This window comes from Phalacrocorax carbo, chromosome 11 (genome assembly GCF_963921805.1).
Source record: "Phalacrocorax carbo chromosome 11, bPhaCar2.1, whole genome shotgun sequence".
NCBI classification, from domain to species: Eukaryota; Metazoa; Chordata; class Aves; order Suliformes; family Phalacrocoracidae; genus Phalacrocorax; species Phalacrocorax carbo.
Window position 1 is genome coordinate 21,369,712 of NC_087523.1, and position 26,018 is coordinate 21,395,729.

General features: G+C 39.0%; 1 protein-coding gene across 6 annotated transcripts in view; it reads left to right on the plus strand.

The window, feature by feature from the left end:
- The window catches only part of ATRX (ATRX chromatin remodeler), an 88,467-nt gene that overhangs the window by 51,654 nt on the left and 10,795 nt on the right, over positions 1-26,018 (plus strand). For all 6 annotated transcript variants that reach the window (XM_064463393.1, XM_064463394.1, XM_064463396.1 and 3 more), the window contains 11 exons: positions 5,823-5,960; positions 6,902-7,077; positions 8,858-8,975; positions 12,718-12,848; positions 13,144-13,232; positions 13,401-13,573; positions 16,142-16,295; positions 16,580-16,683; positions 18,761-18,869; positions 19,740-19,917; positions 21,296-21,490. In XM_064463393.1, coding sequence (XP_064319463.1) covers positions 5,823-5,960; positions 6,902-7,077; positions 8,858-8,975; positions 12,718-12,848; positions 13,144-13,232; positions 13,401-13,573; positions 16,142-16,295; positions 16,580-16,683; positions 18,761-18,869; positions 19,740-19,917; positions 21,296-21,490 — 1,565 coding nt within the window. The remainder of the gene's footprint in view (positions 1-5,822; positions 5,961-6,901; positions 7,078-8,857; positions 8,976-12,717; positions 12,849-13,143; positions 13,233-13,400; positions 13,574-16,141; positions 16,296-16,579; positions 16,684-18,760; positions 18,870-19,739; positions 19,918-21,295; positions 21,491-26,018) is intronic.

Genomic DNA, 26,018 nt, shown 5'->3' on the forward strand with positions numbered 1-26,018 from the left:
GCCTTAGAAGTATGAAAAAATAAGTGTTAATTAAGTGCTGATGAATTGATTACAGATAAAGCACTTAATTTATTTTTTCAGTCTAAGAAATGAATGTCTGGTTTAAGCTCAGCTGAACTGAGCAACCTTATTTAGGCACTTGAAAATATTCCATGTTGATAGAACTAATCTATCAGGGGGTCACCAAAAAAACCTGGAAATTTTAGGATTAGCATGTTTCACCAAAATAGCAAAATTTTCCTAAAAATTCTGAACTGGCAACTGTCATCTGAAAACAACTCCTGGTTATGCAGCATGCCATATACCTTAAAAACTGTTTTTAAAAGGCACCTTTGCCATAACTTTGATATTTCTCTTTAAATTGCGAATGCTGATATGGTAGGTAGGGTAAATGGTTTCCTTGATTCTGGAGACAGGTTTTCTTGGGTTTTAATTATTTGGCTGGACTTAAAGGTTTCTTGACAGTGTGTGGTTGATTTTCCTTTTTAATTTTTTCTTGTTTTTTTTTTTCCATTCTTTTTTAGTTTTTCCCTTTCATTTTTTTCTTCTGATTGATCAAGTACAGCATTGGTCTGGTTTATAATTGTATTTGGTGAGCTTGATTTTGTGAAGTTTGAAATAATAGTAGGGGTGTGAATTTTGTTCTAACAAAGGGATTCTTCTAATGGGAAAAACAACTTTGTGATTATGGCCATTGGCCAACTGGAATTGGCATCTCCAGCTCTGCAGAAAGCCTGTTTGAGCAGCTAAAACATTAATTAATTTTCTGCCAGTTTGACTCACTAAATCATGTAATTGTTGTGGAGTCAGGGAAGCTCCAGTATAGTAGCTGATGAGCTATTTTTGTGATCATGTTGAATCCACAGGCATTATTTAAGCAGTGAAGAAAATGCATTTCTTGCCAGTGGGTTTTCTGACTCCTCCTATTACTGCTGCAGTTACTAAAACAAAAAAATAACGGGGGGGGGGGGAAGCAGGGGAACCCTGTGCTGTCAGTCTTATTCTGTATCTGATTTGCACGGGATATTGCATTTGTTCAGAATGTTGCCAGGAAAGTCAAAGCTAGAGAAGGAGAGGTGTAAACTGGTGTCCTGTGTTCAGTGGGTCGTGTTCTAGTGCAGTGATGAAATAAAATGACACACGCTCTTACAGTGATTAATTTTTGTGGCTTTTTTTCCTCGAGACAGTGTAAGGGAGGCTAAACGTAGAGGTTGTTACAGAATCACAGAATGGCAGGGGCTGGAAGGGCCCTCTGGAGATCACCCCGTCCCACCCCTGCTTGAGCAGGCACCCCCAGAGCAGGGGCACAGGGCCGCGTCCAGGCGGGGGGTGAATGTCTCCAGGGAAGGGACCCCACAGCCTCCCTGGGCAGCCTGTGTCCCTGCTCTGGCACCCACACAGGGAAGGGTTTTTTCCTCATATTTAAGTGGAACTTCCCATGTTCCAGCTTGTGCCCATTGCCCCTAGGCCTGTCGTTGGGCACCACTGAAAAGACTCCAGCCCATCCTCCTGACACCCACCCTTTAGATATTTATAAGTATTGATAAGATGCCCCCTCAGCCTTCTCTTCTCCAGGCTGAACAGACCCAGGTCTCTCAGCCTTTCCTCATAAGGGAGATGCTCCAGCCCCTGACCATCTCAGTAGCTCTCTGCTGGACCTGCTTGAGCAGTTCCCTGTTGTTCTTAAACTGGGCCCGGAACTGGACGCAGCACTCCAGCTGGGGCCGCACTAGGGCAGAGTAGGGGGGAAGGAGAACCTCCCTCGCCCTGCTATCCATGCTCCTTTTAATGCACCCCAGGACCTGGTTGCCCTTCTTGGCCACAAGGGCCCGGTGCTGGCTCAGGGTCACCTCGCTGCCCCCACCCCCAGGGCCTTCTCAGCAGAGCTGCTTTCCATTAGTTCAGCCCCCAGCCTGTGCTGGTGCGGGGGGTTGTTCCTCCCCAGGGGCAGGACCTTGCACTTGCTCTTGTTGAATTTTGTGAGGTTCCCCTGGGCCCAGCCCTCCAGCCTGTCCAGGTCTCGCTGGATGCCAGCACAGCCTTCTGGTGCATCAGCCACCCCTCCCAGCTTGGTATTGTCAGCGAACTTGCTAAGATTATGCTCTATCCCTTCATCCAGGTCATTGATGAATATATTGAATAGAATATATTGTCTTTATAGTGAGCAGAATATATATATAGAGATATATATATAGAACAGAAAATATTGTGTCTTTATAGTAATAGTGTCCCTTCCTTCATGGATTTGTATTTATGTAACTTCAGAAATACTGGACTGTGGAGTGAGGTGGCATGCTGCGTGTGCCATTTTGTGGAGGAGGCACAGTGACTTGTGCAACCCTCCCTGTTCCATCTCTTGTGAATCTCTTGGTTTTTACATCCTGCTTATAAGTGTGGTTCTGTTCTACTTCCAAACCTCTTCAGACATCTTAGGACAACACGATAGACCAGTGTTTGTGATCAGGTTATTGATTTTCATAGACTGGGTCAAGTTCAGAAGCTACAGCATATTGAGCCTTTTAAGTTCTGAATAATCTCATATGAACATGGAACTCCCTGTTTAATTCTGTTCTTGGACTAGTTGGTTGGTAGGATGGAATTGGACCATTAGGAAAACTAACCTTGAAATAACTCTGTAATTATTTTTATGTTGCTTCAAATCTTTCTCTATTTTAACTAATTACAGAAAGACAGAAGTGTTCATCTGTTGTTATCCATTAGTTTTTTGAGACATTTGCACTGGCTAAATTGATGAGAAGTATCTTGCAATGACCATTACCTGTTTCTTGCTATCTTCAGGAATCACACCGTTGGCAATATGGCAGGCTGCCAGTAAAAGGGTTAGGAGGCCACGTGCTGGCTTACTGCTGTGACTGTAAATAGGAAAACCTTTGCCTCAGGCAGCATTTTTAATTTAAAAAGTTGCAAATTTGGTATTTGAGCAATAATTTAATGATATGTGTCTGGTTCAAACGAATACCACTAGGGTAGACATACTCTGTAGTAGAAGCTTGGATTGCAGTGCATCCTACAGAAGGTGGGACCAGAGAGGGAACGTTTAGCCAAAGTTTATGGCTGGAGAAGTGATTTCATTAATTAACTAGCTCTGCTATGTAAAATAATAGCAGGATTATATACGCATGCAGAGCAACAAATGGTTTCCCATAATGCTCTGTGCAACCGATGAAATGCTGTTTGGTTTATTGACAGCTGTTGTGCTTTGCTTGCAGCTTTTCAATAACTTTGTAGTTTTTTTACTTGTTGCTAGTAATAAAAATTCCATTACTGTTTAACTTGGGAACTCCTCTTTAATTGGCAGTTGTATAAAGCAGATTTAATGTAGACTTCAGAGGAAAGGGAGAATGGTGTATATATCTATATATCTATCACTATGTTCTATGTGTATCAATATATTAACGTGCAAGTAGAGCAAGAAAGATAAGATGATGAAGACTATGGCCTTTGAGGAAAGATTGGAGTAAGGCTTTTTAGCCTAGAAGAGACAACTATACTGACAAATTTTCCACCATGTAAGAGCTGTTTACTGAAAGGACTGTTATCAATTGTTCTTTACATCAGTTGGAGAAAGGAAAGGGCAGAATTTATTCTGATTTGCAGCAGAGGTCATTTAAATCGAGTATTATTGCACACTGTTTTAGCAAGAGAGAGGTCATGGGGTTCCCTGCTTATGTCAGGGAGGATATGTTCCTTTCTTGTAACTCTCTATCTCACATGAAGGAAAAGGACTACATGATCCCTTAAGGTCCCTTGAAGTTTTACATTCCTTTATAATATTTTGAGAAATGTTCTGTCCATAATGAATTGCATTCATGCTTTCTAAGAACAAGGAAAAAACCTACAAAATCGTGAAAATCCCTGCCACTGAATTGTAGCCAAGATGTTAATTCAAGATATCAGTGCTACACTGCTGCCAAACAAACCACGAATAATTGTACTAAGATAGTTTTTTTCATATTTTTACTATCATTCATTTACTCTAAACAGTTTTTTATGTGGTGGTTTTTTTTTAAACCACTTCATGTTAATGAATCACAGTCTTTACTGAAACTGATTTCTGGGTTATTTGCACGATTTTGATTGCTAGCTATCATTAAGATGTCATTATCCTTCTTCTCTAATGTACTTTGATTCTGATTGTAAACAGGATGTACTAGACTGAATCTATTTCTGAGAATGACATATTAATGTGTGAGCTGTCACATCTGCTGGGGAGATGCTGCAAATCCTTGCAAATGCTTCAGTTCTGGAAGATGGCTCCAGACCATCTCAGTAGTACTGTACACTGCATGAACAGCTTGCTCGTGTGATCCTTACTCTTCAGGAAGTATTAGAATGAGAACTAGAGAAAGCATCTGTCACTATTAAGAGATGTTTGCCTAAAATTAAAGGAAGGCTTTGTGGGTAGCCACTCAGTGTGTGGCATGCTGTTAACAATGGGGAAGGTACAAAAATCATGAAATAGCATGGGGAAAAGTTTCTGTGGCAGGTGTGAAAATTCAGAATTAAGTAGGCTTGGACAAGTCTTAAGTGTGTTTGAAATTCATACATGGATTTTCATAATTGTCTTCTAGACTTGGTTAAAAAGGCAGGATTCCTTTTCTGTTAGCATGTAAGATTCAAATCACTTTTTGGCCCTTAAAACGGCACATTTAAGATGACTGGCACTGGCATTAAATCCTGCAAGTGTTCAAGGGTGAAATTTATTCTCTGCTGTTGATCACTGTCCTAGAGTTAATATTCTTCTTTACAAGGCAGTTTAAAGTTAGTCCGAGGAAAACTGATCTTAGCAAGTTATAAAAGATTAGATTGTCCATGCTGATAAATACTCCTTTGCCACCTCAAATACCAGCCTTTTCAGAGCTGAATAGATGAACCCAGCTGATGGCTTTGTATAGCATTTTTCAAAGGTGCATAAACTTGACTTCAGCTGACTTCATGGTTGGTAGTACTAGAATTGAGGTCAGGCTTAGATCTGGTAACACATTCATTCTAAGTTACTAGTTGGATCCTAGAGTATCTTTTACTTTTCCTTTCAAGGAAAAAGCTTCCAGAAATTGCCCCAAATCTGAAAACCATGAGGGTGTGTCTGTTCTGCCAAGTTTGGTGTTATTGATCTTAAACCCCAAATTGTAACACTTAATAATTCTGTTAAGAGTTGCTTTGCATACCATGGAAATGTATTGTGGTGTGGTTTTGACATTCCTTGTGCAACTCGCCTAAAATAGCAGTCTAGAACCCTTGGTTTTATCTTTTGGAAGAAAGCTGAGGACGTTTCTGTGATGACTTTCAGCTACAAGGTGGCAATTCACTTGTCTGTAATTCAAATCGGGTTTGATAGTGTTTTAGATAAGACTTTCGATTGCACAGCTTGACCTGTTGCCTTAATGAAAAATGACTGGTTATCTGATTTTTGCTTTCATTTAGAATTGACCGAGTACCAGCAGATGGCAGCCTAGGCTGGATTTAAGGAACGGTTTTATGCAGTTTTGACAGGGTGAATGGAAATGCAGATATGCACACTAACTGCACGGATAGATAATTTTTACAGAAATACATTGCAAAGCTGTATTTATTCCTTCTCATGAAGGCTTTACAGGCAACATCCTGTAGTTCACCAGAATGGCTACTATGAATGCTATGAGTGAGAACCTTAACAGTGCTAAAAAAACCCACTACAAAACACGCACACACAAGTTAAAAAAAACATTAACAAGTTAGTAGAACAAATTTTGGATTCTTTAGGCTGCCCGTTTCTTTGTGGTTATAAAAGGTGGAAGAGATCTAATATTGTTTCTTTCTAGGCCCCGACTTTGTTGTTTGTGATGAAGGACACATACTAAAAAATGAAGCATCTGCTGTTTCTAAGGCAATGAATTCTATTCGATCTAGGAGAAGAATAATTCTTACAGGAACACCGCTGCAAAATAATCTTATAGAATGTGAGTAGTTCTCTGGCTTAAGAAGTATTTATTTCCTTGATTATACTTTTGCCTTTCAGCAATATATAGATAGATTTAGTTTGATTAGAAGAAAAGAATTTGATACGGTGAAGCTGTTTGCTAGGCTTCTATATCTAAAAAACCACTAACAATCTGGTTTTGCATTTTGCATTTTAAATCATTGTCTCAAGTTGTGGCTCCATGATGGTTTAAGCCAAATTAAAATGAAACTGTTGGGGATCTGGCCTCCCCTCCATCCTTTCCCTTGGCGTGGCCTTACATACACCTGACTCCTCAAGGAGCCTGTATGAGGAGTATCAGAAAATGAAGAAGGCAGAAGTGAATGGCTTTGTGACAGTTCAGTTCCTTGATCTGGCTAACCAAAGGATCAGATGAGTCTCAGCATGTCAAAAGGGGAAGGGAGAGAATGTTCAGCAGGGAAATGGGTGGACCAGGTCTTCCAGCAGCATCAATTTAAATTGTTTTAAACCACCGTAGAGCAGTGTTCTTAGTGAACTTAATAAACAGTGATTTATGTTACTGTCTTGGGAATTTCATTCTAAACTAGCTTGTAACATTTGCTCCTGTTAGTTAGTACGCTGTTGTGTTTTCCTATTGATTAATATGCTTTTAATCTATTTAAAAATCTTTGCAAATATGGTTTGGTTATATGATTACTTTGGTGTACAGCGGTTTTCAGATTTTGTGTAACAAACACAATGAGGTAGTTTTAAACCTGACATTAAATTTAGAAGTTACCTCTGTGCCTAAAGTATGTGTCAATTTAAGATGCCCTTTCTGGAAAATATCATGGTTGTTTGGGCTTTTTTGCTCAACAGAAAGGTCTTAGTTTTAGATATGACACATTTATTTTCTGTTAGAATTAATCCCAGTACTGTACTTCCATTTTGAACAATTCAAGTCTGATCTTTTTGTCCTAGATCACTGCATGGTTAACTTTATTAAGGAGAATTTGCTTGGTTCAATTAAGGAATTCCGAAATCGATTTATAAATCCAATTCAGAACGGTCAGTGTGCGGACTCTACTCTGGTAGATGTCAGAGTAATGAAGAAGCGTGCACATATTCTCTATGAGATGTTGGCTGGATGTGTTCAGGTAAGAACAGTTTTACTATAACTAATTACTTGAATTAGCTGCAGGGAGTGACCTGAAAAACTTACAAAAACTTCATAGCTTTTATCCAAAAGCAAGCAGGACCTGTACGTATATTAGGGAATACAGCTGTTTTCCTCCTGGGAGACTAAAAAATTTATGGTAGAGTAGGACATCAGTTGCTTTGAAATAATATCTTTCAATTCCATATGCACATTTAAAGAATACACATTTAAAAACTCAACTGCCATAAAAACTGTGCAGAAAGTTGGTCATCAGTAGTTTGTCACTTGGTTCTGAATTCCTATTTCCTATTTCCTGATTTGTGAGAATCAGAACAATGGGGAAGAGGAGGAAGATGAATCAGGTCCAAAAGGGTGAAGAACATGTTACTTTAAAGACCGTAGATGAAAAAAACCGAACAAAAGCTGCCTAGATTTCCAGAATGAGAGCTGGGTTCCTTGCTCTTCAGTTAACCTGCTATGGTATTGCACCTCGTGTGCTGTCAGCATGATGGTACCGCTCTTCTGCGTTACAAACCCAGGCACCGGCAGCCTGATCGAAGGTGTGATGCTGCCTGCCTCTTCCTGGCTGTACAGTTGTTGGTAGTTGATTAAATAGGCCAAGTGGGCATGAACTGGGAGAAATGGTCAGAGTGGGATAGTCCCCCAAGCAGGTATTTCTTTCTCCTTGAAAGAAATAAAAAGGTTTATGGAAGTGTGTAAGGCTGGTAAAGGACCTCCTATCATAAAATTATCTTGGAAATGCAAATAGTAGTGAGAGGATGACATACATAATTCTAGAGACCTATACAGCAGTACAGGAACACACACCGAAAGACAGACTGGGAAGAGGAACATAAATAGCAAGTAAATCTTACGTGCCTTCAGGTGCTGGGTACCCCGTGTTTGTGGAGCATTGGACGGAGCCCAGGTGGATTTTCTCACAGCGTGCTGCGCAGAGCAGATCCTGTCCATAGAGAGCAGTTTCGTATCATTTCCTTAGAAGAAATCAATTCTGTTCCTAACGGATGTTCTCATGAGAGCTTCTTGCTGCACTTCTAGATAACAGCAAGGCCATGCAGGCGGCATAATCGCCAGTACCAGGTGGGAGCTGCCTGCAGGCTCTTCTGTTGCAGTGAGCTGGCTGAGGTTATCCTGCAGCCGAGGAGTTTGTGCAGCACAGCGCAGGCAGGTTAGCTCTGATGAAGATCACTTAACTCCTAAATGTGCAACAGCTTCTCAGTCAGGATCAATACACCGTTCACCGTTTGGATGAAGGGGTAGGTGGAGAGAAGTAGACTAGCGTAAGAGTCAGAAAAAATTAAAGCAGAAGTAAATTTTGCATTGCCCCAAGCAAACAGAAAATGGTTAACGTGAACATGAGTTCATCTGTGATACAAACATTGATACTAGCTGCCTGACTCACCCACGCTTTCACAAAAAAAGATTTTAGTATTTAAAAAAAAACCACAAAAGTAGTTACCAGAGCAGCTACTGAAGTTGCAGTCAGCTTTGGAAGGACTTGGAACTGGGACATGGGGTTAACAGGTCATACACTTTTGACTAGATGACCACATTTACTAGGTAAGATGGGCTTCTGCAGACAGTGCCTGTAATTGGCTTGTATTTAGTGGGCTATTTTTTTCCCTTTGTGGTTGGAAACCATCTGAATCATTGTAATTTATGCGTGGTACTTTGTCGTTTAAGATGCCAGAAGTTCTTAAGTTCTCAGTAGTCCTTTTCATGTTTATATGGCTGAAGTATTCTTTGTAAAATTACAGAGGAAGGATTACACGGCATTAACAAAGTTCCTCCCACCAAAATACGAGTATGTTCTAGAAGTCCGAATGACACCTATTCAGTGCAAACTCTACCAATACTACTTGGATCATTTGACAGGTATGTGCCCACAGTTGTCTTGGGTAGCAAGATTGATGGTCATTAAATAAGGGGCTTTTTGCCATAGTTGGTAGGTTGGGGGTTTTTTATATGTATTACTGGCTCTATGGACGTATCTTTCTGTTTCCTGTAAGATTTACCTTAGCTCTGAAACTTGAGTTATAGCAAAACATTTGCTTGCACATAAAAATATTTTTTGAGGAATATTTGCATCTCTTGACAGTAGTCCACCTTCAGTTTTTTGTTCGTCTCTCTTTTCTTCCTCTTCTAAACATAAAACATAATTAATTTAATGTCTTACTCTTCCAAGAAACAAAATATTGACTGTAAGGCTGGAGGGAGAGAATGCAAAATTGAGAGGTACTGGTGAAAGTGTGCTGCCAAGCCTTGCAGTTCCCTTTTGTAGTTATGCTAGCTGAAGCTGTTACTTGTCAAATACTGGCTTTTTTGTGGAACTACCTCTTGTTCTCAAAACCCCGAAGTCTGGTTTTCACAACCACCATGCTTTTCATCAGCTTTCACTGGGATCTTGACTGGTCTGTCTTGGGGACTTGCATCTTCCTAATAAAAGATAAATTTGCTTAAATGAAAAGGCGTATAAGGAAAAAGAAACAACCCAAAATATATTACAGTGGGCTGGTGTGCTGTTGACTTATATTGGAGAGAAGCCACTGCAGCTTGTAATATTTGTATATCAAGGTATCAGAATATCAACACTTCTACGATACACACATATGTACCACATAGACTGTTAGAATGCTAATCTCAAGGAACTCTTCGTGAGGTTTTCTGTACTGCCATGCTTCCTGCAGCCAGATTCCTCAGCAGCAGTTTTTGGGTTCTGAAGCAGTTCTGGTTTTTTAAAATACCTTTTATAATAATCGACTTAATGATCGGGGGTTGAATTCCATAGTCAAGAATGTTTAAGGCACTGTGTTGGGATTTCATCTAAAGCTTAAAGCATGTATCCACTTCTTGCAGTGATTAAAAAATGTGATACATAGCCTGGCGTGCCAGTTAATTATATTTCTTCACACTTGCTAAGCCACTTGGCTTAAAATGCCTGTCCATTGACGATGGATTTTTTTTTAAAAAAACTATATTTTTCTATTCCAGTTACTCTCTGAAGTTTAATTACAAGAAAGATAAATTGAATCTCAGATTAAGCTATGATTTATAGCAGTATAAAATTCACTGCCTTGTGTTAATGGCTTTAGATTCTGGATAGTGCAGTTTTTGATCTCCTAGATAAACTGCTGGCTAGACTTCATCTCCACAGTTCTGTTGTCTATTGCCTCTATTAGGTTAAGTTACGGAAGGAAAGAGTGTTGAAGGACCAGTGAAAGTAATTTCACTTCTACTGATACCTCCAGTATGCCAACTGCCCCCTTTGCCCTTTTACTCTAAAGGAGTGAAAAGTTTGTGTTTGTTTAAAATATAAAATAACCAAACCAAACACCCTCCCTTCTTACAATGGTACTTCAAAACAGTGTATAAACAAGCCCAAACCTTTGTGCAGTGCTGATTCCTAATTAGTTCTGTTCTGCAGTCTGTTCTGCGTTAGCTGCTCTTTATATAAATGTTCTGAAAAGCGTGTTATTTGTGTTCTCTTTATTTCTGCATCACGCTAAATGCCTTCCAAAAAGCTCGTAGCTTAAAAACGATGAGCATCAGCTGTTTACTTTACAGACATGCATCTAAATCATTTAGGTTAAATCTTTGTCAGCTCTTCGTAGGAACGTTTTAATCACAACAGTTACGGGAGTTTGGTAGGTTCTCTCTGGCCTATTTCCAATACAAAGCGGAGCTGGTTTTGTAATTTCCGACTGTCCCAGCTCCGGCTTTGTTGGTCTGCCATGCTGTTAGATGGCAGTGTACACTTTTTACAGATCATTGATTAGCACGAGAGCTACTGCTGTATGTTTACAACTGTTTTTCTCTTACTCGTTATGGAAGCCTTTACATCCAACGGCTCTCAACACTTCCTTTTTTAATAAAGCAGGCAGCAGATGAGAGGAAGGAGCCCCTAGTCCAGTGTCTGTTAAAGGAAAGGTTTGCTCTGACGAGAAACCTCTTACAGTGAGCTTCAGATTTGCTACATTGCTGGAGCCGTTAATTTATTAACAGGTTGTATGTGTAACTAACTATAAGAAAATGCACTGCCTAACACGTAGTTTAATGAATCTGCCTAGACTTTAAAGGCTCAACAAAATTATTTGAGTTTAGCTAAGCTTGCATTTGTCAAAAGGGGTTGTACTGTTTCATGACTTACCAGCCCTTTGTAGGCTTCTTAAATCCCCAGCTAGCAGAAAGCATCCTCTGGTTTCCCTGTCTTCATCTCGGGTTAGTGTCCTGCCAGTTTGGTCAGCTCAGTCAGTGCCAGAGGCGATACGAGAAAGAAGAGGGGAAACAAGAGGAAGGAAAGACAAACGGCCTCTTTTAGAGGGGAAAAAGCGGTCTGGGCTAACCATGGCTCAAGTCTTCAGAGCAAATCTCTGTGCTGGTTGCTGATGCCCACATTAATTCTTTGCATTACTTCTGTATTTCAAAAGAAGACGATGTGCTTTCTGATTTTCATTAAATAAAAAAGGGAGTCTTGCTACTGACATTACTATGGAAGGGGAATTGCTGCTTCTCATCTGCCAATTCTTAAAATTACGTTCTCTGTGCACTGTAACAGGCATAAACTAAAATACACATTTTAGATGCAATTTTACCAAGTTTTCTCTTCATTTAATGAAAATGATATGTGTTTTCTCTCACTCCTGTAATACGGAAAATTAAAAAGTCTGTAGCACTTGCTAACTTGAAACTTGTTAACAGCAAGTTTCTCCGTGGTGTTAGCTCAGGTCTAGGGAAGTCAGAAATCAAAGAATTTCTGTCATCCTTACAATTCCATTTCCTAAAGTCACAGGGGAGCACACATGGGAAGATACTGGCAGCTGTTGTATGATTAAAACACGGCAAGAACTTGCTTTGTTGAAATATTTACACTCCGTAGACCTTTACTGGGATTGTCTTGTGCATTGAGCAGATGCACCGAATAAGCCTTGTGCCTGTTTTGCTGTAGAGATCTGATGATTGTGATGCAGTAAATACTATTTTCTTGCAGGTATACATGCTTCAAATTATGCATAACATAAATATGAAAACCCATCTGTTTCAAGAACCTAAAGTTAATGTGCTGCTTAATGAGAAATTGAGACTACAAAACAGAAATTTCACTCTGTCAACATTGTACTACTTCGCACTACTTCGTGCGTGGACGATGACAGGACAGGCTGGGCTTGTTTTAGCTTCTTTATTGTAACAGAATAGTGCAGCGTTGCAAGTCATTAAATAAAGGTAGCTCAAAATAGTAAGCCAAATTCATGGAAACCTAAATGCAAATTTTATTTTGTGTTTTCTACCTTGGGCTGCTTTTACAAAACCTAAATAGACGTGACTGTCCTTTTAAGAGGTTTTGGATTCATTCCTATACTGGGGAGAAATGTGTTTTTATGTAAAAATGTAATCATGTTTCTCATTATCAAGAAAAAGGGGAAAATCTAATTTTGACAACTTTAACTAGGAAAAAAATGCCTGTGACTCAGTAATTTGACCTCTTTTACAAGAGACGTTAGAATCTGATGTGCATCTGGAAAGAACACTCAGTACTGCATGAAGGGGTTGTTCAAAGGGGGAGCAGTATGTGGCAAACTTACTTCAAGGTTTCGTTCTAAAACCTGAACTTTATTGTCAGGTGTAGGTAGTGGCAACGAAGGTGGAAGAGGCAAAGCTGGAGCTAAACTATTCCAGGATTTCCAGATGTTGAGCAGAATCTGGACTCACCCTTGGTGTTTGCAGCTGGACTATATTAGCAAAGAAAATAAGGTAAATTAGATATATCAAAATACTCTCTATTGAGAACTTTCCAAACAAGCTTTGCCAAATGCTAGGTAAAGTTTCATCAAATTAATGGAAATCTTTGTTGCTGTGGGGTAATTTTGCTGCTGTTTTTGTCATATTTTTGTTTCTGGGTAAGTTGTCACTCTTAAAACATTTTGCAAGGCCAACCCTTTGTAGAACTTACCATTGTTTAAGTGAAGAATAAGCAGATGGCTAAAGGTTTAGTAAAAGCTTCTGGATGAGCACCCTTAATAAAATTTCTGTTTTTTTCTCTTTTGAGGGCTATTTTGATGAAGACAGCATGGATGAGTTCATAGCTTCAGACTCCGATGAAACTTCAATGAGCTTAAGTTCTGATGATTATGCAAAGTAATTGAGCTTTTATTTGTTGTTGTTTGTTGGATTTATTTCCCTAATAGTACTTAAGTGATTTCTATAAAAGTGAATGTTTATTTGGTATTCTATATATCTGGTAGAATATGTTCTCTAGCAGTAGAATTTTAAAAAATAATAGGGTGTACGATGTTACCTTTCTAGGAAAAAAAAATCCAAGGGGAAGAAAGTGAAGAAAGAGTGTAGCTCAAGTGGAAGTGGCAGTGATAACGATGTTGAAGTCATTAAAGTCTGGAATTCAAGATCTCGTGGAGGTGGAGAGGGAAATGCAGAAGAACTTGGAAACAACCCTCCATCTGTTACAAAATCAGATGAAGGTGAGTGTGATATACCAGTACATAAAACACAAGGCAGCTGCATTTTGCAAAAGGCATTTGAGAGGACTGTCTAGAATTCTGCTTTGCTGCAAAATGGCGAATTCCTTAATTCCATGAACTGCTTCTATGCTCTCAGCTCCCGCTACTTCTAATAATACACTTGTCCTGGAAAAGCAAGGGACATCAGTTTAGAGCTCAGGGGTCTTGTAGGGAAGCCGCAGAGTTAATTTTTTTAATTCGTAAGTACAAAATGATGCAAACTTAACAGAGAAACGATGCTGCTTTTCATCTCTTTAAGCATTGCATTTTTTTGATTTTCCTTTAATTATCTAGCTTTTGTCTTGTATCTAGTATTATAGAGCTAGTTTTCTGATTGTATCATTTATTGTGTGTCTAATCACTTTCTGTAAATAAATGACTTTGGGGGGACAGTTAGGGTAAGAATATTTTTTTCTGTGGTCCCCATCCCAGTGACAAATACATTGTAAACATGTAAGGGGACAAGTGTGTGTATGTAAAATACATACGCATACAGATTAAATGTATTAAAGTAATTACTTGCATTACAGGCAGGATGAGTTTCTGTCTCTGGATCACTTCAGTGTGTACCTCTCTCATGCTGCCTTGTTCAATTTAATGTAGGTACAGAATTTCTAAACAAACGTTTGGTGCTGCATGGGACGAAGTTTGTGGGCAGACTTTCTATCTCATTGCAGCTGTTGGAGGCCCTTCTGCAAAGTTTAGGGGTGAAGATGAAAATAGATGGTCGTGTGTATGGGGTTTTCCCATCACCATGTGGTGACTCCCTTTTTACACAGAGTCCCATGGAGAGGACAAGGGGGGATGGACACAAGTTGCTCTTGGGGAGATTCTGATTGGACACGAGAGGGAAATTTTTCAGTGAGGACAGTCAGCCTTGGAATAATCTCCCCAGGGAAGGGGTTGACTCGGCCACGTTGGACACCTTCAAGAGTCGGCTGGACAGGGTGCTGGGCCGTCTTGTCTAGGCTGGGCTCTTCCCAGAAAGGTTGGACTAGATGATCCCTGAGGTCCCTTCCAACCTGGGATTCTGGGATTCCCACAGCACATCTAGGTCTCTTACTTTGGTTAACATGTTCATTCTTTGTTCTTGTATTGGAAAATACATTCTTTAAAAGCTTGTATGAAGGAAGGCTCAAATGTGAGTTCTGTCAAGACCAGTTCCATCTTGCACCTGAAATTTACTGATGTGTCAGGATTGCTTTGCAGTGCATAGTCTGAAAATGTAAATGTTTTGAATTGTTAATGTGATAGAAGGCTTCTATGTAAGTAAATATTTCAGTAGATCAAAGTCCTTATGTGGAAAAAAACATTGGTGTTATAAATCTAATTAATCAATTTCTATCAGTCTAATGCAAAGGAGGTTAAATTGAAGATCATAGGAATATCATAAAAGAAGTAATGTAAATCAAGATAATTCATGGTTCATCTGTCTTGTTCTGATTATAATGCTGAATATATGTTTTCTCCTGGTTAAATTCAGAATAAACATAATGGGAGTGTCATTAAAGATCGGCATGGTCAGCATCTGACACTTCTGAGGGGGCAGTACAGACCCCAGCAGACTTGTTTTGCTAGGTGGATGCTTATTTTGGTGTATTTTTACAATGACAAAGTGATTTTTGTGATTATTTCTAGTACTTCTGTATTTTTAAGGGGTTAAGTCAAATTAAGGAAATTAACTCTTAAGATAGTCACATGTTAAAGGAAGGATTGTTCTGATCTGTGTATTTTATAGGTTTTGTTAGTGTAATAGTGTGTCAGCAGGTGAGCAGGCAAGACACTTCCTCAGCTTTGCAAAAAGACAGAATATGATGGTGGAATTGGTTGGGTATTTATTTTCGGTGTCATCATGCCTCTGTGTGTGTCCCTCCCCCCGCACACACACCCCCAACCCCCACCCCAATTTAATACAAAACGTGGGGGAGGACTTATTTTTTTCCTATATGCTAATGTTGTCTTTTGAATTAGCTTAGGAAAAGAAGATCCTAAATCAGAGAGGAGATGGGTTATGGGTTTCATCTTAAACACTTGTACTACTGTGACATTGGGAAACTTTCTGCCAGAGAGTTCATCTTGATAGATGAACTAGGTGACCCAAAAGACCACTCTTTTTTCCAAGGATTTCAGATGTTTGTTTGAGATTCAACATTATTTTCTTTATGGAAAGCTGCTTTTCAGTGGCTGTAACATGTATGGATGAGTTTTCAAAGATGCATCCTTGTTGGAAACAAAGCTGTTGATAAACACTGTTGGGGAAACCATGGAGATGGTAGAACTATTTGTCCAAATATCCTGCAACACAAAAAGGGGATTTGTGACTCTTATTGATGACTTTTGCCATTAATAACTGCTCACCTGGTGATTAAAAATAGTGCAAACGGTACTTTTTCTTCGCTTATTTAACTCTCTTCCTTCCAGTTCAGCCTAATAATGAGGAAACAATTCTGTAGTTCAGATGTTTCAGAGCATTTAAATGGCGACCAGGCCTTTTTCTTTTAAAACCTTTTTTTACTTTGCTTTTTATAGGCAAAGCAACATCCTCTTCCAATCCTGGGAGCCCAGCGCCAGATTGGTACAAAGATTTTGTCACTGATGCAGATGCTGAAGTGTTGGAACATTCTGGGAAAATGGTGCTTCTCTTTGAAATTCTTCGAATGGCAGAGGAGCTTGGAGACAAAGTGTAAGTCAGTCCTAGAAGTATTTTTAATGACTTTATAAATTTGTTAGTCTGACAGTGTTCTTCATTCACTCTTCATAACACAGTAGCTCAGTTTTCTGAAGCAGAGGTGCATGCTACGCTCATTTTTATATGAGCTTTCCCATACATGAACCTCTTTCTCTGTGTCTAGAAAGGCTGTTTGTTTCAAGGGTAGTACTGGAGTGAGGAGGGAAGAAAAATAAAGCAATAAAATAATTAAAATACCCTCAGAGGTGAATTTTATGTTTCCCTGGTTCTGTTTTCAGCCTAGTGTTTAGCCAATCCCTAATATCTCTGGATTTGATAGAAGATTTTCTGGAGCTGGCAAACAGGGAGAAGACTGAAAAAGACAAGCCTCCTATTTATAAAGGTGAGTGTCACCTTGAACAGTTGCAAAGCTAATAACTCTTTTACAAGTCTCTGTTCAGTCCAAAGGGAATGGATTTGAAATTGTTTCCATTCGAGGTATTGTATGCCCTGTACTATTCGTGAAGTTGGCCAAACTATTGGTCTCCTCTGCAGGTGGTCTCTGCTATCCCATTATGGACTCATGCTTCTGATTTCATTCTGTATCATCTGTGCTTAATATAGCCTGAGCAGATTAAATGTTCATCATCTGAAAGGCAAGAAGGCATTTTGTTAAATTCTGTACAAAAGTGATGTTATATGCTGATGCGTGGCAAATTCTGATCCTTCCTACTGGGAGAGAGATAATGAAAGAAAATTAGACTACTTTAAAACTTTGTAGAACATGCGAAATATGAATTAGGCTTTATATGTACTGCAGTAGATCGTTTTATGGCTTTCAAAAGGGAGCAAAGTACTGAATTCATCATTATCCTTGCAATGCTCAAATGGCGAGGAATTTCTCACTAGCCAGACACATCCTCTGCATAGGATGTTTCTTCTGTTCACTCTGTGAGATCCTCCCAGAGCTCCTGATGATGCAGTTCATTGTTATGTGAAATTTCGGTTCCCAATACGCATCAATTAAAGAATTCCTTTGAATCTGCCATTGTGTAAGTAGGCTGAAGAGTTGCATAAGAGAAATGTGGCTTCGTGATACAGCACCGTAGCTAGATGAAGATCTCCAGTATCTCTCTCTCGCAGATTTATTGTTTCTGGCTGTTGCTTCCTTGGCTTCTGAACATTTGCCATCTTCAGATGTTACAAGCTGTCTGTATTTTATGTAGTTGTGCCTTTAGCCTGAGATGATGTTTTAAAGGGTGGGGTTTTTTTTTCATTTGTGGTAGTTCTTTTGGTAAGCAATTAACACTGTGTATCATAGTGAGATTCCCCATGCAGTGACCTTCCTGACATTACAAGCAATTATGAAAAAAAGATTGTTTTGAGCAGTGCTGTCTCCTAAAAATGCTATTTTCTTTATAATCAATGGCACAGCAGGGTTCATTTCATGTACATATACCTTGGTGGCCAAAGAAAGTCAAAAGTTACTTATGAATTGGGGAGAGAAGAAAATCTTTCAGCTGTAAATATTATTTTCCCCATCTGGCAAGAAGTAGCCATAACTCAACTCACAGGGTAGTTACACTCGAAAAGATTTTTCTGAATTTCAATTCCAAAATTATTAGAACTTGACTTTTGAAATCTCCTTTTGAGCATGTACTTATGAATGCTGTTTGTGTGGAAGAGACTTACTTATATTAATTGTGTAACATGAAACTACACAGATCAGTTAGAGAAGTATAATTAGTACTATAATGCCTAAAGATTAGCTATAGTAACTTTTTAAAACTAACTTTGGCTGCAAGACAAGGCATATCTCTACAAATGTGTATATACAACTAGAAATAGTGAAAAATAAGAGGAACTACCCCAAAAAAGCTCAGGTCTTTTCAAATACTTGGATTCAAATTTAACTTTGGAACATAATTTGATTGTAAATTCATGTCTTTAAATCCCAATCTGTATAAAGCTGCTTTGAGGAGTTTCATTTCGTATCAGTTGACCTTTTTGTAAAGAATAATAAAATCTTAAGAAGAAATGGATAGTGATAGATGCTGGATACTTCTTGCAGGGTAAACTTCTATTGACAAAATGTATTTTGAACTATTTATGAATCATTTTAGACAAAATTGGTTTAGGGTTTGTAGGAGCTATTGCAGGCTTGTGGATGATCACTGTCATCACAAATGCAATTGCTATTATTTCTGTCATGTTACATATTTTATATTTTGTTATACAAGCTTCACCGCATGATTTTCAAGGCATGCCTGTGGCAAGCACCTCCACCCTCCAAAAATGGTCTCTTCTCTTGATTAGCCTGTAGTTCTCTCCCATTGTTTTAAAATGTCAGAGAACAGTATATTTTATGCTCCATATTTGTTTGGTTTTTTTTACTTTTTCAAGAGTTGTGTATATCCAGTATTATCAGTCTGGTTACTTACACAATCAGCTTTTTAATAATTTGTCTATTACCTTTATAGGTGAAGGGAAATGGTTCAGAAACATTGATTACTATCGATTAGATGGTTCAACTACAGCTCAGTCAAGGAAGAAATGGGCTGAAGAATTTAATGATGAAACTAATGTGAGGTGAGATTTCTTCTGCTGTATACCCTTAATTTTCCCCCTTTTCCTTCTTTTGTTTCTTTGTTACTTGTATTGGCTGAATGACCTCTTAAGTCTAGGCAAATAAATACCACAATGTTGTCAGGTGCAGAACTTGCACAAAAAAATGTGCTGCAGCAATAGGCTTCTGGTTTCCTGAGATTACTTCCATTTGTCCTGATCAGTGCTTGTTCAGTGCTCCTTGCCGTTCCCGTCCTTGTTTCGGTTGTAAGCCATTTGGATCAGAGGCAGTCTTTTTGTTTAAAAAATAAAATATGTGGTTATGCTGCAGTCATTTATAATGTACATTAAAAAAAAAGAGGTTACTTGGAACGCAGTAAACTAATTTGGTATTAATACTGTTAAATAGTTTATTCTGACAGGTATCTGTCAAGAGCTCATTTTAAGTTGACCCTTAGCCAGTTAAGTTGACTGAGATGATATGCAAAAAAGGCAGATACATCAAAGAGACGGTGTCATTCTAGAGTTATCCTGAAAGCTTGCTAGGCAGGAAAGGGTTTCAACAGCATGGGATATGCCTGTTTAAAATTATGGTTTAATTTGCTGTAACTAAATTATTAGAGTTTGAAAATGCAAAACCAAAGATATTTTTCCTTGCACACCAGTTTTTGTTAACAGTTGGTTTGCAAAGGGCCCTGATCGGTAATTCTGGGAGTGTATGTTCCGCTTAGAAGCATTGCCCTTCTAAAACCTGCATCTCTTTTATGCTTAATATAGTTTTTTAATAAAGTTTTTGAGTTATTTCAGTGTATGAATAACTCCACAGTAACACAGCAACATGGGAACAATAGTCATTTTCCAGAATATTAAAATTTTGCAACTTTTCTGTTCCAGAGGCCGCTTGTTCATTATATCCACTAAAGCAGGTTCCCTCGGAATTAATCTTGTGGCTGCTAACAGAGTCATCATCTTTGATGCTTCTTGGAACCCATCGTATGACATCCAGAGTATCTTCAGAGTTTACCGCTTTGGGCAGAACAAACCTGTGTTTGTGTACAGGTTTTTGGCTCAGGTAGGTTTCTGTCCGATATTTTTGTGATATTCTGGTCCTGCAATCAAACTTGTAAACTGTGGTTATTTGGACTGTAACTATTTGCACTCATGTTGAAGTCTGTAATGGTCTGTGTTGATCCAGTCATCTTCCAGCCCTAATGTGATCGCAGTATTTGACCCCTGAAAAAACCGTTGAAGTAAAGATCGGTAAAATAAATAACAACTGAAATTATTTTCTGTTAAGCCTACCTCGTCTGACACTCCATGTAACACAGATGCTGGAATTCTAGCAGTGATTCACACGTCCAGACGCAGAATAGTGTTCTCAGCTTTTTTAATTTGCACACCACCAAACATTTCTTAATTGAATAGACTGCAGAGAGCATGGTGGTTGTTAGGCAGTAGGCTTGCTCGGTGTAGCGGTCTCCTACAGACCCCTGGTCCGTGGGGCCCTGACAGTCCAACTGGGATGAAAACACAGGGAGGTGAAGAATTTTTTATAAAAAGGCATCCAATTGTGATTTGAAAAATTGTATCACACCCTATAGATATTCAGGATGTGTAATAATTCTGATAGTCACGGATGTATGCTTTTTTTAAGTATAATGCCATTATTTCTGTTGGGAAGTATCTTCCTTCATCTGCTAGTTCTTGAGGTGTTAGCGTAGACTTAACTCTTGATCAAGTCACTATTTACTTGCCAATGTAAATAGATTGCTTTTTGTAAGACATTACTGTCAGACATGGGGTTTTTTTCTTCAGGCTTCAGTCTATTTTTGTAGTTTTCTATGTGCACTTTTGAACCATTGATATCCTTTTTAAACTACGATGTTTAGGACAGGCTGTGCTGTTTTCATACTTCTCATAGCCGTCATCCTTTTTAAAAAAAAGTAATTTTCCTTTTTTCATCAAGGATCTAAATTTTTCATACACAGCTGTGATGAATTAGGCTTGACTGCTTCCCTTCCCCTCTCCTCTCCACCCCAGTGATACCGTATCTGTCTTCCTTTTTACAGGCTGCTCAGAGCAGCAAAACAAGGTGCATGCTGTGGAAGTTGTCACTTTTTGGTCATAATCTTACTCTGGGGAACTGAAGCAAAAACGGGTCTCTTCAACACACCACTGAAAAAACACATTTCTTACTCTAGCCAGTAGATAGATGACATCTGTCACGTACACCATTCATATTAATTTGTGTTTGCTGCCAGGAGGGTTTTTTTTACCTTTTTTTCTCAGCACACAAAGTGTTCCCAGGTAACTTTGTAGATACAGGGTCAAAGAGATGAGGAAAATAGAGCACTGTCGTGTTGTTATTCTAGCTCTTTTATAGTTATTAATTTTTTTCCTATATGATGGGGTCGAGTATTTGTATAAAAGTGAGTGTCTTTGTGTTTTAGGGAACAATGGAAGATAAGATCTATGATCGTCAGGTAACAAAGCAGTCATTGTCTTTCCGGGTTGTTGACCAGCAGCAAGTGGAACGACATTTTACTATGAACGAACTTACAGAGCTGTACACTTTTGAGCCAGATTTGCTGGATGATCCTAATTCAGAAAAGAAGAAGAAGAGAGATACACCGATGTTGCCAAAAGTAAGTCGATACGCATCACTAGGGATTATATGCTATAAAAATAACTTACATTTGTTTGAGGGCATGGGGCATTGGATCTTGGAAGGAGAAGAGTGCTGTGTTTTCACATTAGAGCAGTATCTTTCACTTCAAATGGAGGTGAATAGCAGGTAACACAGTAAAATATATAATTAATATAACGGATGGTATAATGAGCTAGATAATGACTTTCCCTTCACTGTAATTGACAGTATAAGAAGTTCTTCAGAGAGAAAAATCCTAAATCAGAACAAACAAAAACACTTTTTCACACAATTTGAGTGAATAGAAGTTTTACTGCAGGAAACTGGAAGCCAAGATTCAAATTGACATCGGAGTGGGTGCTGGTGGTACCTAGCATTACCTCAGTTAGTGACAACAAATCTGTGAGGTGATACTGTACTTCAAGGTCTGGTTTTTATCTACCTAGGTGAGACTTCGTAAGAGTCAAATTAATCCATGCTCTCCCTTGCCAAGCCTTTTTGGTTTTTAGTTCCTTGTTTAACTCTTCTTGTAGGGACTATTAATAGAGATATGGTAGGGATTGGGAAAAAATTGCACTAATTTACTGTTTAAGTGAGGCAAATTGGACAAGCTGAGGTGTTGTAACCCATTTTTAGTGTTGTCGGTACTAGCAGAGACCAGTGGCATTTTTGTAGGCAATCATTTACACAACTTAGTGAGAATGCTGATATTCTGCACTCTGAGATAGTATGGAGTAGTGATGTCAGACCTTTTTCCGGCTTGGTGCTAAATGAACTTTTAAGATCCATGGGGTTTGTTTTCACAGAGGCCTGCCTAAACCTATTTGTAATGGGTGCGGCATGTGTAGTAGCAGTTCGTTGTCACTGCTCCATGTGGTAGTGGTTCACTATCCTATGTGATGCTTAGAGAACTGAAAAGTATACTAACTGAATTTGAAAAGAAAACCTATAACTTCTACAGTCAGGCAGGCGTAAACTTCAGAGGAAGGAAAAACTGGTTCAGTTATTTTATTCTTTTTTCCCAAGTCAGTTTGTATTTAAGAATAGGCTACGGTTTTGTACTTTGTCTAATTTATATTCTTTGTGTACGTGATCAGCTGAAGACTAATTGATTTTTAAGCTGCTGTGCAGCTATCTTTGCTTCTTACCAGGTGAAAGGCTAGTAAACAGTAACGTGGAAATGTGTGCCCCGAAGTTAGTTAACTGGTTAAATTTTTGAGTTACTACTATGTTGAAGTCATCATCGTACAGTGTCTGGGTGTGGGGAGGGAGGATTTCCAGTTTGTAAATCTATTAATTTCCAAGGAAAAATTGTATGTTTGCCGTTCTAGACTATCTGTAGATGACTATAATATAATATAAATTGTGGTCAGGCATCACATTGGTATTCTTAATAGTTAAGCCGTTCTCTGGAACAGTCAACAGACCACCTACGGAGTCGGTGCAGCTGCCGGGGGGATTTAGGAAGTGTTAGCCCTGTGTTAGACACTGTTACACATGCATTTTAAAACCCTGGAAAACAAACTTTAATGACTGTATCTAAGCTCTTTTTATTACAGTGTTTCTCACTGTAAGCAGTTAATTGTAGATAACTGAAAATTTTATTCTACTTTTTACTATGTTGTACATTTTTATTATGGCAAATTCATTATTCACCTCCTAAAGCATCTTCCCTTAGGTTGTAATTGATAACGTTCTTAGTTACTTTATGCCACGTACATTTATGCTTCCACAAACTCTTAGCTAACGCACCACCATTTGCTGCTGCTACTTGTTTTTAAGAAAACAAAAATAGGTCAAAAACCTATGAAGGACTGAGTCTGTTCACTCAAAGCACTGACCAATCCAATGCAATAATTACATTTTTAAAGTTACTTGTTCTCTTTTACAATAATAAATCAATTATTAATGAAGTACAATGTAAAAGGGAAACTTTATAAACTCCAAATTACTTTATCATTCAGTTTTAAATATTAAGTTCCATGTTAATTCCCTTCCAACCATCAGAGTAAGGCTCATGTAAATTAAGTCGAAGACAAGCTTTTAAGCAAGTCCCTGGCTGTAAATAGAGCAAATCTGTGCCCTGCAATTCTCTTTGGTTTTTTTTCATGGTTTTAGCAACCGGTATTGAATGGAATTTCATCCTTTTAAAGATGTGCATCTTAGTACATACTGTGTGCAAATTTCCAATCCGTTCTTTTATTTTAATTTGTTGGTTGAAAAGGCTATAAATCATCAGGTAGATTGATCTTATTTTAGCAGTGTCTGTATTTGTTGAAAGCAGGGCTTTGCACTCCTAACAGCCTCACAGAATATGGGAGGCTAGCCATTAACCCCCAGATATTCCTTCCCTTTCTTCGTCCTCCTGAATTAGTCTTGGTAGTGAGGAGGAATCACGCGGGATGCCGAGTTCCCTCCGCTCCTGCAGAAGCTGGGAGTTGAGAGCTGCAGGTGTGCAGTGCGTAGGAAGCACCGAACTCCCAGTGCACGTCGGTAGCTGGCTGGCAGAGCCGCCGGCGGCGTGGGTGGCAGCTGGTGTTTTCATGTGTCCTTGGCATAGTTGTGGTGAAAACCTCTTCAGAATGTTAAGGGCGGGGGAAGTGTTTTTAGGAGTCTTAATAAAAATCAGTAGCTGACATCACATAAAGTACTGCTTGTGATTTGGGCTTCGGGCAGGGAGTCTGAGGGAGGGAGTGAAGTCGGTCCTGTAAGGCCTTCAGATGTGCCCGAGTGGCGAGTTACCGTGGATCGATCCTGGGTACTTCAGGCAAGGAAAAATGCCAAGCGAATAGTGACATTTAGGGTGACTTCTCTGCTGGTTTGGCATTGACCTGCCTTGCCTGGGTGAATAGTCTCAGCGCCAAGGTAGTAGTAAACTGTCCCAAAGGAGTTTGTATCGGAGAACTCTGTTTCATTTGGTACTTATGTCTACTGTTTTGATGATCACACTCTTTATTAATTGGTTGCATTTGTCTTCCCTGTGAAGCTCAGCTGATAGGGGTATTTTATTTTCATTTTATTCACAATTAGGTTCTTGCTTTGCACACAAAACTGAGCTACTCTAGTAGCCGCAGTGACTCCTGCCTTGATTCCTGTGATCTGTTTAATTGAATTGTGCTTCATGCCTCATTTATAATATCGTAAGTTTAACTTTTATGTTTTATTTGCTATTCTGTCTTTTTTTGGTCTGCACAATTCTCTAAAATCCTACATAAGCAATCAAAAGCAAGTATCAGCTGTAGGAGATATTGCAGTGGATGTTATTCTCTAAATTTTGCAAGGTTATTTGTTCGGAAAGCTAACTGTTCCTTATTGCAGTGTAATCTTAGCAGAGATGCATGGTTTAGCTTTATAATTATAAAACCTCTTAACAAATTACTCTTTAACAACACACTCATAGCATTTTTTTAAGGTTGATTAAAAAGACTATTGATATGCTTATAAAAACATTTTATTGTAACGTCGATTAATTACATGGCGTTGGAGACTACCTTTTTCTTTAAGCTCATGTTGCGTGATGTTCCGATGCTTTGTTCATGGTAAGTTGCGCTCCCAACCTGATCTCTGCAGCTCTTGGCTGGAAACAAAGGCCACTAAACCCTTACCTGTACCACTCTTCCCTCATTGAGCTGTCTCCCCCTTGCTTACAAAGACCGGGCCGTTCCTTTATAATTACCAGCAAAGCAAAATAGGCATTTAGGCTAAAAGGTGGCTTTAGTTCTGCCTTTTACAGGTTTTGTGTATAATTGTCTCTCTTTGTCTTCAGGCCTCTTTTACATCTTCAAAGCATAGTCTGCTGAACAGTGTTATCACTCTGTAATTTTACTGTTGTGCAGAGAGTAAGGTAAGGGATTGCCTTTGTAATCAGCGTTGGCGTGAAGTGCACAGTAGAAGCCCGTAAATATACTAAAAGCACGAAGTGGAGATACGGCTAGGCTCTGAAAGAAGAGATTCCTCAGAACACCGGAACAAAGATGTTTGAAAAATACGCATTTTAGAATTGACCCCTTCCATGCACGCTTTTTCGGGGGAGTTATGAATAGGAATCAGGTGAAACGTTTTCCATCTTTTCTCCAACTGTCTAAGCCGGAATGTGGAAAGGCCTGGAGGGAGGGGTGATAGGTTCTCTGCTGGATGTCTGCTAGGTCAGAGAGCTGCTTGGCTGCGGTGACCCCCCGCAGCAGGAAGGTGTGCAGCCAGGAATCGCGTAGGCTGAGGGCTGATCCGGAGCTGTGTCAGGGTTCTTCTTGTAACTCCTAGTTTGAACACAGTTTTCAACTTCTTTGATGTAAGAAAAAACAAGTTTTTCGTTCTTTTGCTTTTAATGGGTTAGGAGAATTCATTCTATATTGTTTTAAAAGTCAGAAGTAAAGCTGTTATGTGAGCGAAGAAACAAATACTACTTGATTTTTTTAAATAAATCCTTAAGAATTTTGTTTTTGCAATAATCCAACTTCGTCAAACACCAGTTTTCTTGGCATTGTTAAGGCGGGGAGGGGGAGATGTTGAATCTTACTATTTTATAG